This window comes from Stegastes partitus, unplaced genomic scaffold, assembly GCF_000690725.1.
Source record: "Stegastes partitus isolate 25-593 unplaced genomic scaffold, Stegastes_partitus-1.0.2 Scaffold75, whole genome shotgun sequence".
Classification (NCBI taxonomy): Eukaryota; Metazoa; Chordata; class Actinopteri; family Pomacentridae; genus Stegastes; species Stegastes partitus.
This window is the reverse complement of record NW_007577806.1, coordinates 215,943-239,725: the sequence shown is the minus strand read 5'-3', so window position 1 is coordinate 239,725 and position 23,783 is coordinate 215,943. Positions and strand designations below refer to the sequence as shown.

At 42.6% G+C, this 23,783-nt stretch overlaps 1 protein-coding gene across 2 annotated transcripts in view; it reads left to right on the top strand.

Annotated features, from left to right (window-relative positions):
- sertad2b (SERTA domain containing 2b) overlaps positions 1-22,738 on the top strand; it is a 47,100-nt gene extending 24,362 nt beyond the window's left edge. The window contains exons 1-2 of one of the 2 annotated variants that reach the window (XM_008276500.1): positions 7,157-7,277; positions 18,235-22,738. In XM_008276500.1, the coding sequence (XP_008274722.1) occupies positions 18,239-19,516 (1,278 nt within the window). In that variant the 5' untranslated portion in view covers positions 7,157-7,277; positions 18,235-18,238 and the 3' untranslated portion in view covers positions 19,517-22,738. Of the gene's footprint in view, positions 1-7,156; positions 7,278-18,234 lie in introns of those variants that run through there. The other variant, XM_008276501.1, reaches the window with a different exon arrangement.
- The last annotated feature ends 1,045 nt before the right edge of the window (positions 22,739-23,783 follow it).

Here is a 23,783-nt window from a genome sequence, read left to right as displayed (position 1 = left end):
TATGAAGGGAAAAGGAAACATTTGCACTCACAGCAGCCTGAAGTGTGTTGATTTAATGACACTGCATGACAAATGGGGGGATTGTGAAATCATCGAGTTCAGATTTCCACACCTGAGCAAAGAACTCAGCACAGCTTCGAGTACACACTGCCGCGTGATTGTGCAGTGATTTTGACGAGTTGGGCCAACAGTTGTTGCTGTAAAGCCTGACATTGTTTTGATCACAAACTGTCAGTTTTGTGCTAAAGCCTGGAGCAGCTGCGGTTGCTGACGCCAGTTATCTCAAGATAATTAATTATCCCATAATCTTGAGATAAACAGTTTGCTTGGGATCGCAGCTTAATTGTTCAATTTTGTTTAGATAACAAAACTTTTATCTCACGGATAATAGGAGTGACTCAATAACGAAACCAGCTTGAATAGATCATGTCGTACGGAAGCCCGTCGCCTCAAGATAACAGCGCATTTAAGTCGGAATCATCTTCAGACAACAGTTTTTGTTATGTAGCAACAGCGCAGTAATTCACGTGTTCTTGAAAAACACTAAAAAGCACCATTTGTCATCTTGACAGACATGTAATGATATAATTAGGCCGTGACAGCCATGAGATAAAAGTCTGAAGTCATGATCTTGTGATAATACGATTTTAATTCTTTTTTTCCTGGAGGGGCTGCTTTGTGTTGTTTTTTTGTCATATTGTGAGAGGAAACAGTGGAGTGCGACAGAAAAACAGAGAGAGAAAGAGGGATGATGTGCAACCAAGTCCACCAAGATGCCCCAAACTCACTTCATTTGTTTTCCTGCAGCACTGACACTGCAGTACCTATCAACCAGCTCTGTGTGTTCCGGCTCCTGTCTCACTTACATGGGCTGGATTGTAGGCTTTTGACTCAATATTTGATACATTTGAATCACTAACCAGCTAATTAGTCAGAAAATTATAAACTGTAAATCATTAGATTGTAAATTTATATTCTTCTTGTCATTAGCGTTTGCCTCTTGATGACTTCTATAAGCTTCCTGTCACAGCAGGAGGAGTGTACATGCTTAGATCACCTGCATGACAAGAAAACCGCCAGTGAGTCTCAGCAGCATGACTACATTTCGGGAGCACATTTGACTAAAATGGCAGCGCCGTAGGAGGGCCGACTTGCTTTGCTTACTTGTACTTCCCCTTTTGAAGTTTGTGAGTCAAGGCACTTAACAAGTGTTTGAAGTCACAGTTGTAATGAGAAGAAAGGAAGATGTGCGGCGGAGGTGGACGGACAGAGATTCCAGCCGTCCCCGTCCAGCTTCGCGTGCGACCGTGTGGGTGTTTAGATCAGCTGTAGTGGTGTGTTGGTAAATTGTGGCACTAATCCTGGATATATCATATCGAGGATAAAGCATCCTGTGTGGGTGCATGTGGCTGAGGCAACAGCTGGGGCAGAGAGGAGGAGGGGGGGGGGATGATGGACACTAATAAAGAGACTGGTAAAGAGACAAAGAGAGAGAATAGGAGGAGGTAGAGACAAAGAGGGAGGGAGAGAGAATGGGAAAGAAAGCAGATGGGTGTTTTTTGGTGTAGAGCCCTTCCCCTCCCTTCCTTTCCTCCCTGTCTCCCCCCCTCGCCTTCTTTTTTTCTCCATGTTGGGCCTGTGTGCCACGCCCATGTCTAATAGTGTTAATAATATTCTTTTCACACACCCTCCTCAAATCTGCCAGCACACCAGGATGTTTATCTGCTCTTTCTCTTCCTCCTTTTAAGCCAACATTGTTGAAAATACTCCAAAATTTTAATTTGGAGATTTTCAAACCCGTATCATCAAAGGTGAAATCGTCCCGTCTGTGCTCTTCAGTATGAGTTTATAGTTCCCACGTGGGACGCAACTTAAATCTGGGTAGTTTTGGCATTAGGTCGAGGTCGTCTCTACCATTGAGTAATAATCTGAAATGATGAGAAACAATGGAGACAAAATATCAGGTGGACCTGCTCATCACAAAGTGGTCTTAAAACTTGCCACCAATTCAATCAACTGCAGCCATCAAGTTTGAGGAGGTGCTGTTGTCTTATTAAACTGTATGGGCGATATTTTGTCCAACTCCTCCATCTTTACTGCTTTTTTTCATAAACACAAGCCTCGATGAGCATGAGAGGAAAGAATAAATCACAGTCGTGTTATATCTCTACATATGGATTTAAAAGAGATGCTTCATCAGCTGAATAAGTGCAAAAAGTTGGGCAAAAAACAAGAAATACTGGATCCTGTGCTTCCCTTAATGCAGCCGTCTGGCATCTTTTTGTTACATCCTTGTGTTTTACACTTGAGCTAACAACAAATTAACACAATTTGTGTAGCATAAATACTTATTATTTCTGTCTAGTTGTGTTTTTTTAATTAGTCTTGAGGCTTCACGACAAACAGACTGGGAAGAGTTTTATTTTACAACTGTTTTTACAACAGGCTGACTAAGCTGATTAGAAAATTGGACTTCCCATCAAAACCAATATTGCTGTTTATCTTGGTTGTCCGCTCATAACAGTTTAATATCCCACATCTGGAGCTGTTTTTCAGGACTAGTTTGTGTGCTGAAGATTTTTGGTTGTTCCTCACTTTTTTCATACATCTGTGGGACATTTTTAGGTTGAAGGTTGTAGGTATAATATCTGTTATGTCTGTCTGTTTGCGTGGATGCTTCTTGAAGTCTTGTTGTGAGTAGAGTAGAGGCGTTCATAGTCTACACTGTAGTGGTAAACAGGTCCAGTAATAGGTTACTAAACTAGCTCTTCCTGTACAGATTACTACAGATTACTTTTGATGTGGTGCATGTATTCAACCCTTCACACAATCAGTCATCCGCCTACTGCCTGTAGTGAGAAGTGATTCCTTTATTACTAAGACAAATACGCAACAGAAGACGTAATCAATACGTCGTTCAGGTAAACAGAGCTAATGAGTAACACAGACATGTGAGCATGAATCAACTGCTCCGGTTGTTGGCATTTTTCTGCTCCTGTATCTGCCTGAATTTATGGAGGCTGATAATATAAAACCTCACTGTGTGTGGTCACGGCGAGTATAAACGGAGCATGATGGTGGTTGATCTAATTCTGGTGGCAGTTGTAATCCCCCCGCGTTACCACCCAAAGGTGCAACACTGTGATGGATGGAAGCAACATGTCGCTTCATGCGCTGGCTGATGAGTGGGACCAGTGAACTCACCGTGAGTCAGGTTCACACTCAAGTTCAGACTGATAGTGACACACACACGGCCTGAGACATGCACTGAGGCACGCAGACAAAGAGAGCGTGATAACAAAAGAACTGAGCGTTTGCTAGCATTTTAACGTGTTCTCTTTCATGTAGATGATGATTGTGTTGGTTTCTATAGTACATATTTGACTGAGTTGACATCAGAACCTGAGAAGAAATGACAAGATGGAAGAGAAAAACAGAATCAGAGCGGCAGAAGAAGCAAAATGTGGTTAAGGCAAAAGGCAAGAAAAACGTGGAACAAGCAGAATTTACTCGGAGAGGGAAATAAAAGAAGAGCGAGGGAGAAATAAATAGAGATAGATGTAGGGAGGGCAGGAGGGAGGGAGGGATGTTGTGGGTGCTGCTATCCAGTTGGTGTTGCTATGGCCCTGCCCTCCCTGCTCACTGAGCCATTTCCTGTTTTTGACCTGAAATCTTTATTTAGAGCCATCCCTCCTCGCTGCTCAGCATTCATGAGTCAACTCGGAGTCCAGAGAGATGAACGCAGGACTAAAATCAGATCTCCATTCACCACAGGAGCTACGTATGCGTACGCGCTCAGAACTACCCCGGATAACCCGCCTGCTAGCCTCGGTGCGGCTGAGGTTCCATTCAGGCTAAAGTGTTTGCATAATCCTGATACATTGAGATACATCCCTGTTGCTAAGAATAACATAGCGCTCCTGTCTTTTATTGTTTGACCAGCAGTTTCCAGCTGCTCCGCAGGCTGCACTAATTGGGCTGTAATACTGAGTCAGTTTAGCCCGTTATAAAAATCTCGTACACCGTACTGTTCATGATTTGGCGTCTCTCAACCTTCATGTAATCGTGACTTAAGGCCCGGTCGCGGCAGTGGTGTATCAGGTGAAGTTCCAGGAGAAAATCGATGGACTCACTGCGACTAGCGGATAAAATCTCTGCATTTATGTTTTGAACATCGGTGACTTTTGACCAGCAAATTTGTTTGCAAGAGCGAGCTGTGTTGGCAGCGCCGACCCGGCAGCCCACAACAGAGCAACCTATTGTAGCTTTTTTGTTCACTTTTACTGAACTTGCCACTTACAGAAAACAAACTGCAGATTCCACAAAACAGGAATAGTTTGCAGAAAGTTAAGAGACAGGAGTCGATGATATAAACATGAAACGTGTGAATCATTTTTCTGTGCATTTTCGCAAAATTTGAAAAAACTATCCCAATCTGACACACTTCTGTTGACTGATCAGCTGCTTTGTTATCCTTCATTCGTTCACCTTTCCAGATTGAAAGCAATTGCTGAGGACTTGTTTCTATCTCAAAGATGGACAAGGTTTTGCTTCTTTCGTCAAGTTTTGTGAGCTATTCCAAAACTTTTTATTGAATGTACTGATGTTCAGCCTGAAAAACAAAATGCCAGAGTGTTGCAAACAGCACAAGAAGGAGAACGGAAAGAAACTTTGGGGGTTAGTTTGACCAGCTGGCAGTAGCTTAGCTTTATGTCCTGACAGTCAGGTTCTAGGACCGAATATTTCACAAAGTTCTGTGGATGATTTTTGTGTTTTTTGGTGTGACCAGGCCTTTACCAGCCATGTTTCCATTATAGATGTCTAAAGAATTTAATGCAAACTTTTAAAATGTAGCAGAAAAGAGAAACCTAGAAAAGGAGAAGCGGAAAAGAACAGTTGTTTGCCAACTAAAAACAAAAAAAAAACAACTAGATTTTTAGTAACTGCTTTCAATCGGGAAAGTTGTCATTAATTCTTCTTTACTGTCAGCTGGTATTGGCAGCGTTTCATGCTGTCTGGAGGCAAAAACTATGAAAAAAAAGCAGAAACAGCTGATTAGTCATGTGAGGTAAATGTTTGCGACATTAGAACAGAAAAGGTGTTTCCATAACTCTTTTTAGAAAAAGTGAAAAACCACCTAAAGGAAACATTTAAACTTTACAGCGAAATTGGGGGACTTTACAATAAAAAATCTAAAAAAAAAGTTGCCATTTCCATTAACCTTTTTCAATGTGGTACTTTAAAATACACAGAGTACACATAATGGAAACACTGCTGCTGTGGACTGGTTTTAGTGCACCTTTAGGGTCTCAATGTTGTTTTCTGCTGTAAAAAAGAGGAGAAACTGAATGATTTTGTGGGAATAACTGCGTTCTGTAAACACTTGGCCGCAATAGATGGAAATACTTGTGACAGCAGGTTGATCAAAGGCTGCCCTGAGAACAGGCCGCCTGTCTGGAAAACAGGAACACTTGTGCTGTGAATGTATCAGTGCACATCTAGGTGAGCGTGCAGCAGGGGGCACGAGGGCCACAAACGGTCTTAGATGCCCATGTTGTGCCCCGGGATGCTCTGCTGAGCTGCTGTTTTTGTCCTCGAGGAGCCACTCTGCTGGGTTTTGTTTGAGTTTACCGGACATCATCCTGCCATCTGCTGCAGGGTGTCAGTCCGCTGCTCTTCTCTGCAAACACTGATCAGCCCTGTGTTAATTAAGGAATTAATGAATGATTCCAAGTTTTCAGTGCATGCAAAAGAGCAAAAGACATAAAAGATGAATGAGAAAGAAGCAGCACAGACCAATGTAAAAATATGTATGTAAATGAGGTCCAGACAACATGAAGGCAGATTCCAGTTTACACTTTTAAAATGTTGTTAATTAACTAGTCTTGTGCTGAGAGGGACAGAAAGAGGTACAATGTTGTGGAGCACACCGTGTGAGTGTGTGTGTGTGTATGTGAGTGTGTGTGTGGGTGGGTGGAGGGGTGGGCGGAGCAAAGTTGACGCCGCTTCTCGGGGCAGCTGCTCGGTTTCAGCTTCTCCTGTTGCCTTCAGGTGCGCCTCGTAAACTTGCCTACCGTGACTGAATTGATCGTGGCCTGTCAGTAATTATGCAGTTGTTACATTACTAATGACCGAAACTGATGCTTACTGAAGACTGTCAAATGTGTAAGTACCTCTGAGAAATGTATGCAAATTCATTAATTTAAAACTAAATGCTATCTGCAGAGTTCATCTCCAAGTACTGAAGAGGAGAACTTGTAAGGAGGCTCTGGCACCGACAGATGTCCAGAATTACAAGTTTAACATCGAATATAAATCAGCAAAGTATTTCATGACAGTTACATAGAAGTCAGATACAAGATACTGATTATGTGAAGGACAAAATCTAATATCCGAAGCTTCTAACACCAGTTTCCACTGTATGTACCTTAATGACCCAGGAGCCGAAGGAACAGTCTCTGAAAGGTTCCCTGAAGGTTGCTGTATTGTAACCTTTAGGGAACCTTCAGGAAAATTCACAGCAGGTTCCCTGAATGTTCTGGGAACGTTCTGTGAAGGCTGCAAGTCTTCCTAAAGGTTACCTTAAAGTCAAAGCATCAAACCTTTAGGGAACATTGCCTGAACATTGCAAGAGCATTCCCTGAAGGTTTCTTCAAGATTATAAAATGGTCACAATTAGGGAACCTTGTGGAAAATCCCCTGAAGATTCTCTGGACATTCTAGGAATGTTCTCTGGAGGTCACAATGAAAGTTACCTGAATGTTCCATAAAGGTTCTCTGAGGTTCCATGAACATTACTTTATGACTGAAGGTTGCTTTATGTCATCTATGTAATCTGAAGGGTATGTCATGACTGAATGTGCATTTTTGTCTTCAGGGATTCTATAGGGAACATCTAGGGAACATTACCTGAAGGTTACTTTATGACCTATGGCTGCTTTTTGTAATCTTCATGGAACCTATGGGTAACCTTTAGGAAACATTTTCTGTAGGTTAGTGTTCGCGTGGATAATATCTTTCTACGTTTTCGCGTCAGTGACACCGCATTTGAAGGCAAAGGCGCACGTGCAGCACGCCTTTCCTCGCTTCTCTCGCAGCTCCGACGGTCCGTGAAGGCAGCAGCGTTCCTGTGAGCGGAGGCAGCTTTCTCCTCCTGTCAGCGCCATTGTGTGACAGAGTCTCCGGGAGCGAGGACGGATTGTTTTTCTGTAGGCGACGGGACTGTTTAAATACCCCCCTCCATGTTTCTCTTTAAACCTCCGGCGGACCTGGATGTGGTAAGACGCAGTTTTTCGTACCTTTGTGAGAGCGAAGTGAGAGACGCCGAAGAAGCAGAGCAGGGCTCGGCAGTCTAACCTATTTCTAATGAATAATAGAGACGGGGACGGCTGCTGTTTCAGTAGCGCTGTGGGGCAGCGGGCTGCTCCGAAAAGTTTTCCTATTAAATGGATAATATTCGCCATTACGCGTCCACGCTTACACTTCCACTGACCCTCAGTCTTTTATCTGACCAAAACTCATTCCAGTTCCCGGAGCCGAGGCAGCAGCCGCCGCCGCTTTCCACTTTATTACTACCGAGAAAAGTCTGTGATAAACTTTTCATTACCCAAAATACACCGAGGGCTCTCCCAGAATACACGCAGCCGCTGGCACACACGGCCAGCACGGCGGGTACACGGAGGATTTACCTTCGGCTGTTTTCTATCTAGAAATTAATTCATAAATTGGGCTTCATAAAACGACATAAATTAGAATTAAAAACTCCCAACACGGTAATTTAAATTGTGTCGGGGGGACCTGGTGTAGTGGCTCGGGTAAGTCGTCATAGTTGAAGATCTGTGTGGACAACAGCAGCAGCAGCAGCAGCAGCACAGAAGATGGACTTCACTCTCATGAATGCCATTTGCAATCACATAAACTGCACCTTTTATTTACCAGCTGGAGAGTGCAGCATGGTGTTGGGCACCTGCACAGCTGCTGTAAAGTGGTGACCTGTGCTGTTGCAGCGTGAAGTGATTTGGTTTCCAGTGTTTGGGACTGTCTAAGTCAGTGGAGCTGTTGTGGGTGAGTGTGCAGGGGCCTCTTGTTTCGTAACACCCACCACCACAACACAGCAGCCAAGCTCCTAACACTGACAGCACCTCTTCAGTCGCTCCTGTGTGCTGTGACCCGCAAGCTGCACGTTAAAGTCAAGAGGTTCTGAGTCTGGACCCACAGCCACAATATAGACTCGCATCAGACCACAGAGAGCTGTTTGATCGGATCTCAGGAGCAGACAGATGTGATGCAGAGTTATACAACTGTAAGTCAGCAGATAACCACAGAGGGGAGAGGGAAGCCGAGTTTTTTTTTTTGCTGAGTGGGGAACCCCTCGAGAGGTCCCTAAACTCCTGGTTGGGTCCAGGATGCATTAAAAAAAAACTGTGTTTTTAATATAACACTCTGGTGAAATTCTGGTCAAATCATCTTCTATTTTGTGTTAAGATGATTTGGTTTTTGCACCCAGCAGCTCTCCCAGTTCACTGCTGTTGTTTTAATAGATCGAGCCGGGAGAGGAGAACTTTGGATTTGGAGGCGCTGTGGTGAAACACTTCATTTGCAGAGAGCCTTTTTATGAAAATATTTTGGACGTTGCAGAAGAGGTTGACAGCTGCAGGCTTTTATTGTCAATCTGTAAGGCCTGAACCGATGATAATATGCAAGTTTGTTGCAACACCTACCCAATGACGGATGGCTAAAGTAGGTTATTATAGATTGTATACCTCCAGCAGCTGAATATCTGTAAGCATTAATTGCCATAAAGCTCACACTGCAGCAGTGTGGCCTCACGTGCAGTAGTGAGGCTTGTTTTGCAATGATAAGGATTATAGTCAAGTAATAAGGGAGCTGCCTGCAGTAGAAATGATGACACTTGCAGCACTGAAGCTGGTGCTGCTGTAACAAGGTGGGCACTGTGGTAATAAGGCCGATTCTGCTGTGATATAGTGCATGCTGCAGTAATAAGGCAGATACTGCAGTAATAAGGTGGATTCTACTGTACACCCAGTGACCAGACATATTGACGCTGTAGATTTCTGTAGCTTCTGAGGCTTTGTCACTGGAAGTGTCAAGCTGTTTTCTCCCTCGGTGGCTCGGTGGAAAGAGTGGAGCGCTCCACGGCATGTAGACACGTCTGCTGACCTAAATCTGCTCTCTTCTTCTGCCTTTTATTTATAGACTTAAGTGTGAGTGTGTATGAGAGGGATTCAGTGAGTTTGTGTGTGAATACACTAATGACCAGATATTTGAGGTGCACACTCGCACACCTTCTGTGCATGTGTGTGTTCCTGCACTATTCTGTATGAGGGACACGTGTTAAACTATATAAAAGTGGACTGGCCCTTTAACTAAGAGAGTACATTTAATCCCAGGGAATAAGGCACCTGTCAGGTCTCTGGTATGATTGACTCATAGTGTTCGGTGTACTTTCTGTGCAGAAGTTTGCTCCCTGATTCTACATTTATTCTCAGCTACTGGTTACACCTAGCTGAATAACAAACCTGTAAAACCTCCCTCCTGTTGAACTGGGTTTCTTCATACTGAGAGGTGTTTGTCATGTTTTGTGTAGCCCTGTGCAGTTGTGTTAACGTGGTTGGAGTAAATATAAGAAATCACAACCCCCCCACAAGAAGCTGTATGTCCCTAATCAACTGGCGAGTGTGTGTAGTTTTATCATGAGTAAGGGAAAAAGCTTTGAAGTCAGTGACTCTGTTGTTCGTCCCTGACCTTTGCACTCCTTTCTTGCTGCATTTTCTTTGCACCTCATGCAATGTTAGTGATCGGTACTACAGCGTATTAAGACTCTCCTGAGTAACTTGACACCCTGCATCTTGCACCTCGAATACAGCGAGTCGACATCAGAAAACCGCTCTTTCAAGTCAAAACAATGAATAGTAATGCATTCAAAACTTTGAAATACAACATGTCAGACTTCCAGAGGGTCTTTAGATTTTTATTAATTAAAAGCAAGCATCAGTCTTCTAAGTGGTTAAATCCAACCTGAGCTGGCCGTGCTGGCGTTTACACCAGTGCTGCTTTATTAATGGGATGCTGCATGTTGCGCAGTAGGAGCTGTAGTGTTTTGTAACCGGTTCTGTCATTATGTAAGAGATCGTAGTGAATTCCCTGTCTGATACCCAGCTGACCTTTGTCATGTGAGCGTTTATGATCACTATTTGGAAACCCCACACACACACGCACGTTTGTGGCACACGGGCGCACACGCAGCCGCACGATTGGCTTATTTATTTTGGTTTGGCCTGTCATCTACCATCTGTCCTCCATTCTTGCTGTTAGACAGAAACACTTAAGAACATTTTTTCAGCAATATAAAATTAATTGCGTTTTCCAAATTAGTCATATTGTTTGGGGTCAAATGTATAGAATTTCAGCTCATTCTCAATTAAGAATTTGATAATTTACTAAAGTAGTCACAATCTAAAGCATATTCTAGCTCATGTCCATCATAATAATACAATATTAAAAGCTGGCTATAAGACTACACTTAAAACCACTTGAGATCAAAAAGCAGATTAAATGACCTTCAATATGTAATTGACCTTTATTCAACGTCTCCTGATCTCCTATCAGGATTTCACCTTTAAGTCACACATGTGAAACAAATCTCGATTTGCTTGACGGTTTGTCTTGAGCAGCGTAATGACGCCACTTCCATGTTGCAGGTTTTTCAGAACCACAGAGAGTCAGAATGTGGTTGAGAGCAGCTGTAGGAGAACAACACGCATACTGTATTTTTTCCTGGTTCGGGGCATTTGCCTGTTTTATTGCAGGTCGATGCAAAAGAGAAAGTTTTAGTGGAAAAATTGCGAACAGTGTGTTGAGACGAATTCTTGATGATGAAGTGTAATAATTGTTCCAGGTCTTGATGCATGTGTGTAAGGCCTCAAACGTGTCATAAGACCAGTATTAATATATTAGTAGACAGAAGAACTGTAGCAGTAGCAGTTGTAGTTCTAGCAGTAGCAGCAGTGGTAGAAAGAACAGTAGTAGTAGTAGTAGCAGCTATCGTCATGGTGTAACTGTATCTTAAGTTGTGTGTGGAAGCGTAGCTGCTATTGAGCGTCGTGGGTCTGGTCAAGCGAGCACTACAACGCACTGTCTCTTCCTCTGGGTTTTGTCTGGAATGTGTTTACTAGTTCGACATTGTGTGTGTGTGTGTGTGTGTGTCTATGCATGTGTGTGAGGGAGACACACACACACACACACACAGAGTGAGTTGGACAGTGTCGTCCTCATGTGCAGAGCCGGGTGCATTACAGTGAGGAGGAACAGTGGCTGCACAGTTACGGCTGAAAACTGCAAGTGCGCTGCTGCTGCTGCTGCTGCTCACATGCGAGCACATGCCAAGATTAATGCACGTTGCACTGAGAATACGGCACGGTGCTGCCTTCATCTACCTGCAGCAGTGGAGTGTGTGTCCATACTTTGTGCATCTAGAGAACCTGAAATAGCCCGATGTGGAGGTGAGGGGGAGGGGTGGATGTGCCGCTCAGGCATGGAAACCAGCGTATCCGGTTACAGGATCATAATATCACTGCAGAGTCCATCCACTAGCACTGCACTACTGCACAACACACACACACACACACACACACATACACATACTCACTACAGCCAGCTCCTGGAATAATATGCTCAGCCCACATGTCTAATGTGTGTTTGCAGCACAGTTGGCAGGCTAATACACACTCCCATGCTTGCACACACCTGACCTCACCTAAAAAATCTGTAAAACACTTGTGCTTTTGATTTTTTTAACCACCATTTTATGATCAGATTTACTCTGGGCTTTTCATTTATACTGATGAAATTAGTCCTGCTGTTATTTAAATTTTTAAATCTACTATTTTACTCAAAAAGCCCAACTTCCCTGAAGGCATCATCAGCGTTTCATGTAATCCTATTTTGCCATACACTTAGCCACAAGTATCGTGCAGATCTATATCATGTTAAGTCTCACATTTTGATCCAGGTTTATTGTACTTTTCTCCTCATCAATTGTCGTTGATCTTCATCACTTCTTTCATAAATGGGACGAGCAGTGTGGGCCTGGTTGTATCCACATATAGAGGCAGAGCCAGTCTGCGGTCGGGTCTTGGTTTTCTATCAGCATATCTGGTGATATTTTAGGCTGCAGGCAAAACCAGAGAAGTGTTTATTTTCAGAAATGTTCCTTTTCATGGATTAGATCACTCCGCTGGAAACAACAATTTACGCATTGATTTTCATTTCTTTGGTATCTTCTGCACAATTTTCAAGATGTTTTCTACTGCAAGAGAAAAAAGAAGGAATCTGGAAATGAGACGCTTTCCACACAAAGTCTTATTGATTACACAGACTGATAAAATAATGGGTGCGTATTGGACTTTTATTAAAGTGAAGTCGTGTCCAGTTATCAGCCTCTGATTTGATGGGTGTTAACCAGTTTGATTGATACACAATTATTTTAAATCACACCAGTAGAGACACTAAATCTTTCAGAGATTACTGTTACGACACACAGTGAATGCTCTTCAGTGCAACTTTTTTGTCAAATATAAAAGTTATGACCTTCTGGCAGACAAAATCAGTTAAAGTGCCGACCTTCACAACTGCAGCTTGGTTGTTTCTGGTCACAGCTGGTCACGTCTTTGCTTGTAAGGCCTGAAGAGAGCTTCAGCTGTATTCACCTCATGGAAAATCTTTTGGAAAAGGTAGTTTTAAGAGCCTAGTTTGCGAGACCGTTAACAATGATCCGCGTTAAGTCACAGTGACCTTGAGTAAAGACCCCTAGCTCCATTTTGGAGTGCGGTCCTCCTCCACTGCTGTGCTTTATCTCCTCCACTCATTTATGATCTGTTTTTCTTCCTCTCGTGTGCTCATATCTAGACATGGCTCATAGAGTGTAGGATGGTTCTGGGCCTGTGAACTTTGACAGTCAGAGGATGGAGGGGGGAGGGTGTGAGGCAAAGACTGGAAGGAGGATGAAGAAGAAAGATGGAAAAGAGGTAAAAGAAAGTGTGAGTGCAGAAGAGAAGAGGTGGAGGAGAAGGGAAGGGAAGAGAAGGATAATGAAGTGGAATGTAAGGGGTGGGGCACCTCTGGTATGTCAGCCTGCTCTGTGTGTGTTGCTGTGTGTGTTACTGTGTGTGTGTGTGTGTGCCTAAACACCCGCCATGACTCAGTGAGTCAGACATGCGCAGCTGCTTCAGCTCTCAATCACACACCCGCAAACTGCTTTGAAACTATCTCTGTTGCTCTCTCTTTGATTCTCTGTTTCTGTCTCTCTCTGACACTGTCTGATTCGCCATTTTCCTGGAAGATCCATAAGCAGCTGCAGCAAATGTAGAAACCCATGTGTTTTAAACAGGACGGCTGTTTTTCTATCTTTTCATCTGTCGACTAATTTACTGAGTAGTCGACTAAATAAAGCAGTTAATTTTCAATCAAAAAAGCAAAATGACAATATGTTTAAGCTCATTTTATTTTGACAAAGTGTATGTCGTTGTATGAAATGCAAAAACAACGGTTTATATATTCAAGTCCAAAACTGGAGGCCTAAACCGAAAAATCTAACATGATAAGCAAAATTAAATGACAGCTTTGCATGTAAGTGAGCAGTGCAGCTCCTAAAGACATCCAATGTCAGTTAAACCCCTAAACAAAGAAACAACTCTCATTCTGTGTAGTACCAAAATGCAACATGGACACAGAGGATATTTGTCCTTTTCACCTTATTGTGTTCTCTGTTTTTGGTGGTAGCTTGGAAATCTATGAAAATCTCACCAATTTAACACGGCTGTTGTCTTTAACTTGTGTATTTTTGTCGCACAGCGTTGCTGTTATACAATTGGTATTTTAGCGGTGCAGTGCAGCAGCTTTAAAGTGACTGTGGGTTAACATGTGGTCTTAATGGGTTTAATGGGCATTACAGCTGAGAAAAATGTGCAGCAATTGTTACAATGAATTGAATCGTCTAAGAAAATAAATGTAAAAGTATTCGTTTAAAATAGATGTTGACACATTTACTGTGTCAGAACCATCAGTTATGTCGACTTATTCTCAGTTTTACATTCACAGACACATTTAAAAACTGATAAAAATCAGTCAAAATGAACCTTTCTGCACATCCCAGAGATCACCTGTCAGTCAAACATTTGGTGATGCTGGCAACTCTTCCTTGGATACGCGGTCGGTACTCGATATCACGAGTGTCCTCATGCTTCGGACTAGTTTGTAGTTGCACAGCATGTCAGAAGTGTTTACAGTGGTCCCACGCTGCCACGATTAAAGCTGAAGTGAGAAACTGACTTTGTAAAGATGCGGTGGAGGTAATATTCATGGCATTACACTCACACTGTTCATATGAAAAGTTGGCAAAGATGAAAGGTGAACTGGAAAAGAAGTTTTAAAGTCGGCCTATTTTCTCCCCTCTGTACAGTCGGTCAATCACGCGATGAAGGGTGTAAATGTGAGATCATATGTTCCAAAAGGGTCGGACACTGACACCCCGTGTAATCCCAAAATCAGAGAAGTGTTTCTGATGATGTCCAATCATCAAACAGGCGCTGTGGACAGAGTATACAGGCCTCTTTATTCAGACATGCCCCCAAGTCTAACACACCTTAGTCTGATGCCAGTCCAGCCCTCACAACCCCTAAGAACTGGTAAAAACACAAAAATTATGCTAATTAACAGGCTTAAATGTAATTTTTAGTTGATCCTAGCATGTATGTTAGTATGAGGATGTTTCAATCAGGCTACTGAGTGCGAAAATTACATTCAGTGTTAGCAAGAAAGGAGAAATCCATGGCTGCACTCCAGATTGTTTTCTTACTGTACAGAGCTTGTTATGTTGAGTTGTAGCCATCGCACTTGCCTTCTTGGCTGAGATTAATTAAAGAAGAAGTAAGCAGTGATACAGCTAAAACATTTATGAAGAGTGCCTATGACAACAACTCTTGTCTCGAGGGCATATATTGTCTACCAGATGATTATGTCTAACTTTTCCATCACCTGTATTACTTTTGTTTAACTGATGTCCTGCCAGTGAGGTGACAGAGACCTATTGGACATAACGTGTCCTTACACACAAGATACTTTTGAGAAGGATTCCTTAAATTTGTGTAAAGCAGGAGATTTTAGAGTTAAAAAATAAACCTGTCAGTGCTCTGGGGGACACTTTATTCACCCTGAACATATCAGTTTCTGTGCTCCGATTTCCTCGTCTTTTTCTGATTGGCAGAAATATATGGACATATAGCTGGGACGAGCCAACAGCAGGCAGTATAATATACTACTGGATTTGTCATAAGTCCTCTAATAACAAAATACCATTTGTCAGGATAGTTCCGGCATTAAATGCAATTAACACCATGAAAGTTTTGTAGGTGCCACTCTTAATTTTGTCTGGTGAGCCAGGTTGGCAGCCACTGTAATTCTAACAAGTGAGTTTTAGTGGCTAATAAAAGCTAATGAGGTTGATTGCGCCTTGTAGTTGCATGTTCAGCAGCTCTTCTTTTGCTAAATGGCCCTGCTGGGTGTATGATTAAAGCAACAATTCTACATTTTGACAGATGAGCTTCTTTGCAGGATGGGGTGAAAAGATCAATACTACTCTTATGTCTGTTTGTTAGCTTAGGGAAGCAGCTAACGTAGCTTTGAGCAAAGTTAGAGTTAAAAAAAAATACACCTAGCGGCTTCTTGTAAGCTAATTAATAGTTCATGTTATAACGCTTTTGCAACAGGGACTTCAGTCATAACATACAGGGTGTCGTATGTGGAACAGCTTCTCTTCAGTATTTGTGATTTGTTTGGATCAAAATAAAGCCAAAATGCTTTCCAGGAGAGAAATAAAGTTTAAATGCTGAGGTTAAGACCCTAGACTGTTATTTATGATGTGAATTTACCTAAATAATGTAAATATTAAGGATTAAAACCCTTCAAAAAATAATACAAAATACACCTTTACCTGACCATAATAGATATTAAGACTACAGTATTATTCATTATGGAGCTTAAGCAATAATATACATGAAAACCCAATAAATCTTTCTTTTTTAGTTTCTGTTTTAGGCTTACTGTGTTAGCTGAATTAGAAGGTAAATCTGTCTTTTCCGACGATTAATTTTGATTGAGAACATCGTAGACGGCATCATTTTGTACATAATCACTTCATTCAACGGCTAACATGAACGAATGTTCATTCTATGGCAGCTAAATCAAACGGTCAAGGATTTTTCTGCATCCCCATTAGCAGTAAAATGTTAAAATGAAACTATATGCTCAGCCAGTGAACCAGCCAGCAGTCTTAAGGATGTAATTAGGGTGTAAATGCCTTGCTCAGAGGCAGCTCAGCAGTAGTTCTACTAAAGGGAGGAGAGAATGTTGCTCATTTCCCTCCCACTAGTCTTCAGACCAGTCTCTCACCTACTCCTCTACTTCCTCTTCTCACTTCTCCTCCTCCTCCTCCTCCTCCTCCTCGTCTTCCTCCTCTTCCTTCCTGCCCCCCAGCACCACCCCCCTCCCACCTACTCCTCCTCCCACCTCCTCCTCCTCTCCCCCATCCCATTCTTTGTCATCTCTTTGGGTGAATTCCCAGCTGACTCTGTTTGTCATGGCAACCAACCAGTCGTGGTGACTGGGCCTGCAGCTCACACTTCCTGTGTGTGTGTGTGTGTGTGTCTGTGTGTGTGTGTGTGTGTGTCTGTGTGTGTGTGTGTGTGTGTGTCTGTGTGTGTGTGTGTGTGTGAGGAGGCGCATGCGCAGCGTGTGTGTGTGTAGACAGCGACTGGCTGCATGAGCCTGTCAGCCTGGATTAAAGTCAAACACACTGCAGCAATGCCTGCTTTCTTTCTTTCTTTCTTTCTTTCTTTCTTTCTTTCTTTCTTTCTTTCTTTCTTTCTTTCTTTCTTTCNTTTTGTTTTCAGATGCATAGATCTGTTAAACTATTGGAATATACATGTTTAGGGGATCTGTTGTGGCTCTCTCTCTCTTTCCTCTCCTACTGTATGTCTCTCGTCCCCCTCCTAAGTAACTCAATGTGCTATTCTAATATGGCAGGAGGAGGGAGAGTGAAGGGGGGTTGGGCTTTAAATCTGGCCTATGATCCTGTGGTACAGCAGGGAACGCTGCTATTACATAACTTAGTATGTGTGTGTGTGTGTGTCTGTGTGTGTCTGTTTGTGTGTGTGCTGGGCTACAGTGCACAGCAGTGAAGCTCCCTTTGCAGCTGCTTATGGTTTCAATGTATGTTTTTTTTTTTTCTTTTCTTTAAATCCCCTGTTGCAGTAAGCTCGTTGTGTTTAAGCAGCTTCTTGAATCACCATGGTTAAGCTGCAGGGTTTCAGGCTGAAAACTTCACCGGTGATTATGGCGGTGTTTCCAGTGAGGTGAGATTTGGTTTGACAGTGATCATTTTCCGCTGAGATCCTGACGGCCTAGTGGATTTCAACATGAAACAAACACAAATGTCAGATGTGAAGCCTTTGGAATATCAGAGTAGCTTGGGTTGTATTCCAGGCCAAAGATCTAGTTTCACTCGTTTCAAAACTCCTTTTATAAATCAGGACAGAAGAACAGGTTTCGATCATGGACGTGTTGTGAAGTGGTTATGGAAAGTAATGAAAAGTCCGCTGCTGAAGGGAAACCCTGTATTTAAATCATGACTAGCTGTGGAAGGATATTAGTTTATTAATATCGTTTTGGAGGGACTTGGATTTGAATTGTCACAGAACTCTCACCACTGCCTTCTGGCATTTTTTGATATACCCATAGGGGGTACATGAACACCCACAGCCTGAATGAGATTTGCTGAAGCGCAGTGCCACCATGACAAATCAGTGTAAGGTGATGTAATTGTTGAGTGGGCCACACAAGGACTGCAGTTAATTTTGGAAGACATCAAGCAAAAAAAAAAAAAAACATCGTTGATTTATTGATCGGCTAGTGGACCAGAAATAAAATGACATTTGCTGGATCCTCCTTCTAAAAACTTGTCTAACATTTTAATAAAGTGACATCTTGGGAGTGTTTTTGTTTAATTATTTTGTGAATTTTTATAGGTAAAGCAATTAATCTGTTCAATAATCCAACAATAAATAGATGCAGTCCTACATAATGATTGCTTTTATATATTATTCACTTCTTACTTGAGCACCAAATGAACTCTTGTCCCCTGGTTTTTGTGTTTTTCAGATATATGTTCGGTAAAGGTGCGAAGCGGAAGCTGGACGAGGATGAAGAGGGGCTGGAAGGCAAAACGCTGGAGGCGTCGGTGGCGGGAGGGGGACTAGGTGTCGGTCCGGAGGGTCTTTCCAAGGTGTCCTACACCCTGCAGCGGCAGACCATCTTCAATATCTCCCTCATGAAGCTGTACAGCCAGCGGCCGCTTGGCGAGCCCAGCCTGGAGCGCCGCGTCCTCATCAACAACATGCTCCGACGCATCCAGGACGAACTCAAGCAGGAAGGCTCCCTGCGGCCGCTGCTCCTGCCGCCCTCACCGCCACCCGATGACCCCATGGATGAGGGTTTCCGTGAGGCGCCACCATCTTTTGGTGTTCTGTCCGCGGCAGCGAATGCACAGGTATCCCAGCCTTCTGCACTGTTGATGCCGGTGATCGCTCCGCCGCCTTCGCCCCACCCGATGGTGCCTCCCAACTTCCAGGCATCCCAGGCCTGCCCCAACCGAGTAGAGTCCTGTCCCGCCCCTCTTGAAGCCTGTCTCACTCCAGCCTCTTTGCTAGAGGAGGATGGTGGAGATTCAGCCTTTTGTGCTCCCTCCCCACCCACTCCTCCTCTGTCACCACCCCCGGCGCAGTCTCCCCCATCAGCACTTCTGAGCCAGGCGTCCCCCGGTGTCCCTGTGCCTGTCTTATCCAATGACGGTTTCCCCTCCACACTGAGTGACATGGAGTTGGGTCCTCCCACAGCCATAACAAGGACAGCAGCAGCTAATACTACGACCATGACTACCTCCCCAGCTCCCACACCAACCACCCAGCCCCCACACTTAGCACCCCTCTCCCCATCACCCACAGGCTCACCCAGAGACTGCAGGACCATGGGTGCTAAACCAGAGGCAGCTGGTGTTTTCCTAGTGGAAGGCCGCTGTGCTGAGCTCCGGCCAATGGACACGCTACCCACACTGCCCCCTGGTGGCCTAGTAGACATTTCCTCCTCTCCTCCCTCCTCTTCTTCGCCCTCGGGGTTTCTCTCAGACTTGGCGTTGGACGATGTCCTGTTCGCCGATATCGACACGTCCATGTATGACTTTGACCCCTGTACAACGGCCGGGGCAGTGGGCGTGACGGCAGGTGGTGGCCTCGCCAAACTGTCACCGGTGGTGACAGCAGACGACCTGTTGAAATCGCTGGCGTCACCGTACAGCGGCCCCACCCCCCAAGTTTCAGCCAATCAGCCTTTCAAAATTGATCTGACAGAACTGGACCACATCATGGAGGTGTTGGTGGGTTCGTGACTCGAGGACACCACCACCTTAGAAACAGAGACGGTTTAATCCGGAGAACAGACTGGAATGAAAATTTGGGATTGATTTTCCTGGTTCTTGTTTTTACTTTGTTTAAATTTTTTAAAAAATCTTTTCAAAGGTCGGTAATTGTAAACATCGATGGTGATGTCAGTTAGTACTACTATGACAACTACTACTACTACACAACACTGTGCATGCACTGTGCTCGCCTTTCCAAATATGGAAATGAAGTAACCGGGAAACAAAGACACACTTAGATTTGTATTTCTATACTTGTGAGGACCTCCTTTAACTCCCATCGTTTCCTAACCCTAAAGGTAAACCTAGTCCTTGTTCTGATCTTTAACCTGAACCTAAGCCTTAACCCTGAGGAGTAACTGTAAATAAAAGAAATAGAATTGTCCTCATTCTGGACGATTTTTGCAATCATTCTATCGTTGTCGGGACACACACACTCCTCACAAGTACAGAAATACAGGTGAACACACATAAACATGACACACACACACTGTATTCATGGCTTTTAGCAGATGAGTGCCTTTCAAAATGACCACTTATTCAATTCCTGTTTTTACAGTATTTTTTTTCTAGTTCTTTTCACTTTAACAGCCTAGAGAGGTCACTCCTCAATGTTTGTTTTTTTAATTTATTGTATTGTATTAAACCTATTGTTAAGTAAGGTAATTTCTCATGATCAAATAATAATTATTTAATCTTTATCTTATTACAGATGCTATGTTTTATTTGTAAAGCAAGCCTAAAAAAGGTTTTACGAGGAATACATTGTTTTACCAGTGTGCTAGATTACATGTAAGCTTGGCTATATAATTACGCTTTGGGAGGAGCTCTAAAAACACGTCGCCAGGTTGTTTGTTGAACTCTTTTGGTAGAAGGAGATGTCTGTTCTTGTATACATCAAGTCTATGAATTCACTTTGGGACTTTTTCCTTTCCCTTCCTTATTGGCAGACACATGTAACTGTGCTGGATGCTATTTTACATGAGCTTGGTCATATGAGCTGGTTATCACGATTCAGTTACAGCAGAATTCAAATGAGCTACACCCACGGGAAAGCTTGACGTGTTTACATTGGAAGCAGCAGCAGCGCTATCACCGACTCATGGGTCCCAGTTGGATGTAGATGATCTGAAAAGTGCAACCTTAGCAGAGGCTTAGGGCTCCACACACATGTTTAATTTGGCCATACAGGCCTCAAAACAAAACAGCTGTCACTGATGGCAGGAAAAGTCGTTTGTGGTATCAGTGTGACCCCATACATTTCTCAGAATTACACAAAGAAAAGTGAATATTTTAGCAGGAATACCTTATTTTTGGTTTGGCTCCTACGGATTTAGCAACTTGGGTGACAGATTGCAGCAGGGCGTACAGTATTACACAAACCCTGTATTTGTAAGAGTATGTTTACTTGTGTTTAGAATAGGGGCCCTTACATGCCAAATCTCAGGGTTCTGCTCACTTCTTGTACATTGTGCAGTACAGTTTTGAGGTTGACCCAAAAGCTCATGTATGTTTTAAACACATGCGAGAGCAGGAGGGCTAAATCTGTCTCGTAAATAATTTGAACACGGATTTCCACTGAAGGAGGAAACCCAAACCACAGTGTTAACCTGATACTGAAACCATTCAAAAGACTGTGTTGTTTCAAAACACTAACCCCCCTGCATTGGCCACTGTGAAACATTTTTGGCACAAAAAGTGATGGCTACTGATTATTATCTGTGGGTTCATCACGACAAACAACACATTAATCATTTGATCCAGTAATATAGAAAGTATTGATGAGTGCAGCTTTAATGTTGACATCTTAGACACTGTAGTAGCTGCTGTGCGCTGTATCCTATAATGATGCATATCTTCTACATTTGACTAGCTATTCACAGAAATATATTTCTGGACTCTGATATAGTCCAGTAATGCAGGGTACATCACATCACCGGTGGCTGTTAATGGTTGATTTTTCCATCAAAGTCATTAAGTAATCCTAAACCTTTGTGTGTTTGCCAACACAGTTTTGCAGTGGTGTAAAACGGTATGTTAATGGTATTTCTAGCAGCGTCCCAGCTCGTACAAACATGGTAGTTGTTAATAGGACAGAATGCGTTATCTGGAATCCAGTCTGACTCAGCTCACTGTGTTAGCCAACAGCAGCAAGGACAGGGTGAGTTTAAAAGTTGTTCCAATGGCAGATCATTAGCTTCCCAGTGTGCATTTGACTTCAGTTAGTGTGTAAGAGACCTGCTTTTTAACTGAACTCAAAGCTGAGCGTGAGCCGAGCACATAGCAGCACCAACTAATACTGTTTGTAGACAACTGTGTCTTGTTTCTTTCACTATGTTTGAATTTTGGAGTGCTTGTTTCTTTTTTTTTTTTTTTTTTTTTGTCAATGAAGTTATTTATTCATATTGTTTTTTTCTTTTCTGTGTAAATATATTTATTTTTGATGTGAAGTGATCATTTGGATTGTAAATGTGTGTACAGAATGTGTGGTAGGAATGTACTTCAGATAGGAATGTATCTGAGTGTGGAATTATGGGTGGAAGCCATTTTTTTATATACATAGGTAGTTATATTATCTTGTTTATCTGTCTGTTTGTTGCTTTGTTATTGATTTTTTGTGGGGTGGCGGCCACAACTTTTTACATCTTTTGTACTCCTTTGTTCATCATTTTCCAGTTGAAGGCGAACAGTTCATGCAGCAATACTCAAAAGCCCTGTCTCCAACCTTCAGATGTCAAGACTCCAAAGCCTGTCATAGACGCTTCAATGCCAAATGTAATGTACATAGTATGAACAACATTCGAGCTCCTGAGACTTTTTTGATCAGTGTTTGCCACCGAATCGGTTTTAGCGCTGACCGAGTGTGCAGCGGTTTGAACTGCAGACAAGGACTGACCGCAGTTGAGGCTGATTCCCTCTACGAAGGCTGTATTTTACACAGACCTCAGAGCTGTGCCTTTTTCTATGCAATAGAACACAAACACAGAGAGAGAGAGAAACTATCAGCTGATCACTGTATTGGGATCCAAAATGAGGACTGTGGAATATATATATACACATATATATGTATATATATATATGTATATATATATAATATGGACAGCTGTCTATGAATTTGAAACAGTCTTACTTTTGTAGTTTTATATATATATATATATAAATATATATATAAATAATAAACTGTAAAAAGCAGATGTCTGTGTTGTGTCTTTTATTTCGTCTTATGTTGTCTTGCTTTTTTAACATGTGCATACAAACATATTAACCTTCGTATTTGTATAATATTTATTTATAATTTAGGTTTGTGCTTGTGATGAACAATGCTGAACAACATCCTTCATCTGACAAAGTAATTTTAACTCAAGGTCCACTTCTCCAGAGCTTTTAACCACCTCTTCAGGACTGAACACTTGTCATGTGAGTTGTGCTGAATCCTTTTTGTGCCAGAAAATTCCAAATGTTCACTGATGTTGTCTATATCCTGTTGTCTCGTGGTACGTTGTGAAAGCCAAAGTGATGGTGAGAAGAAGGGGATTACAACCACTCGATTACTACGGTGTGTCTGTGCATGTGTGAAAAGATGGGGCGTTGGAATTGAAGACCTTGGAAGCAGTGTTTTGGTGAAGAAAACAAATCTCAACACAAGGTCAGCGTGTGTGGAATTCTGCTCATGTGATACAGATGGTCATGTACAGTATATGTGGTGAGGACTGACGTAAGCTGTGGAGGAAAGCTTTGGAAGTGATTATTGAACTTAAAATAACAACTGCACCTTTTAGATGATGTATTATGGAACAGTCCTATCAAGGGGTACAATTAGGAATGCTGTTTTTACAATGGGTTTATAATCTATTCATTTTGAGGGAATACAAAGCCATCAAATCTTAAAATCTAATACGTTTCCTTTTTTTCCAGATTCCTTTTCAGATGTTCACCACCTCAAGGATAATCTTGATTTATGACCTCACGCAAACAACAGCTAAGGCCAGAGAGGTATTACGTTTTTTTATTATGTTTATCTGTACATCCCTCTGTTCAGCTTGATATCTCTGTAGCACCTAAAGGAAATTTCTGCATAATTGCCACAAATGTCCACTTGGACTCAAGGATGAACTGATTAGATTTGGGTGGTCAGAGGTCTAAGCTGACTGAGACCTCACAAGACATGTTTTTATAGTTGATCCTGACTATAGAGTAACTGGTCCCATCTGTGTCTGTGCGCTCAGGTCTAACAAGT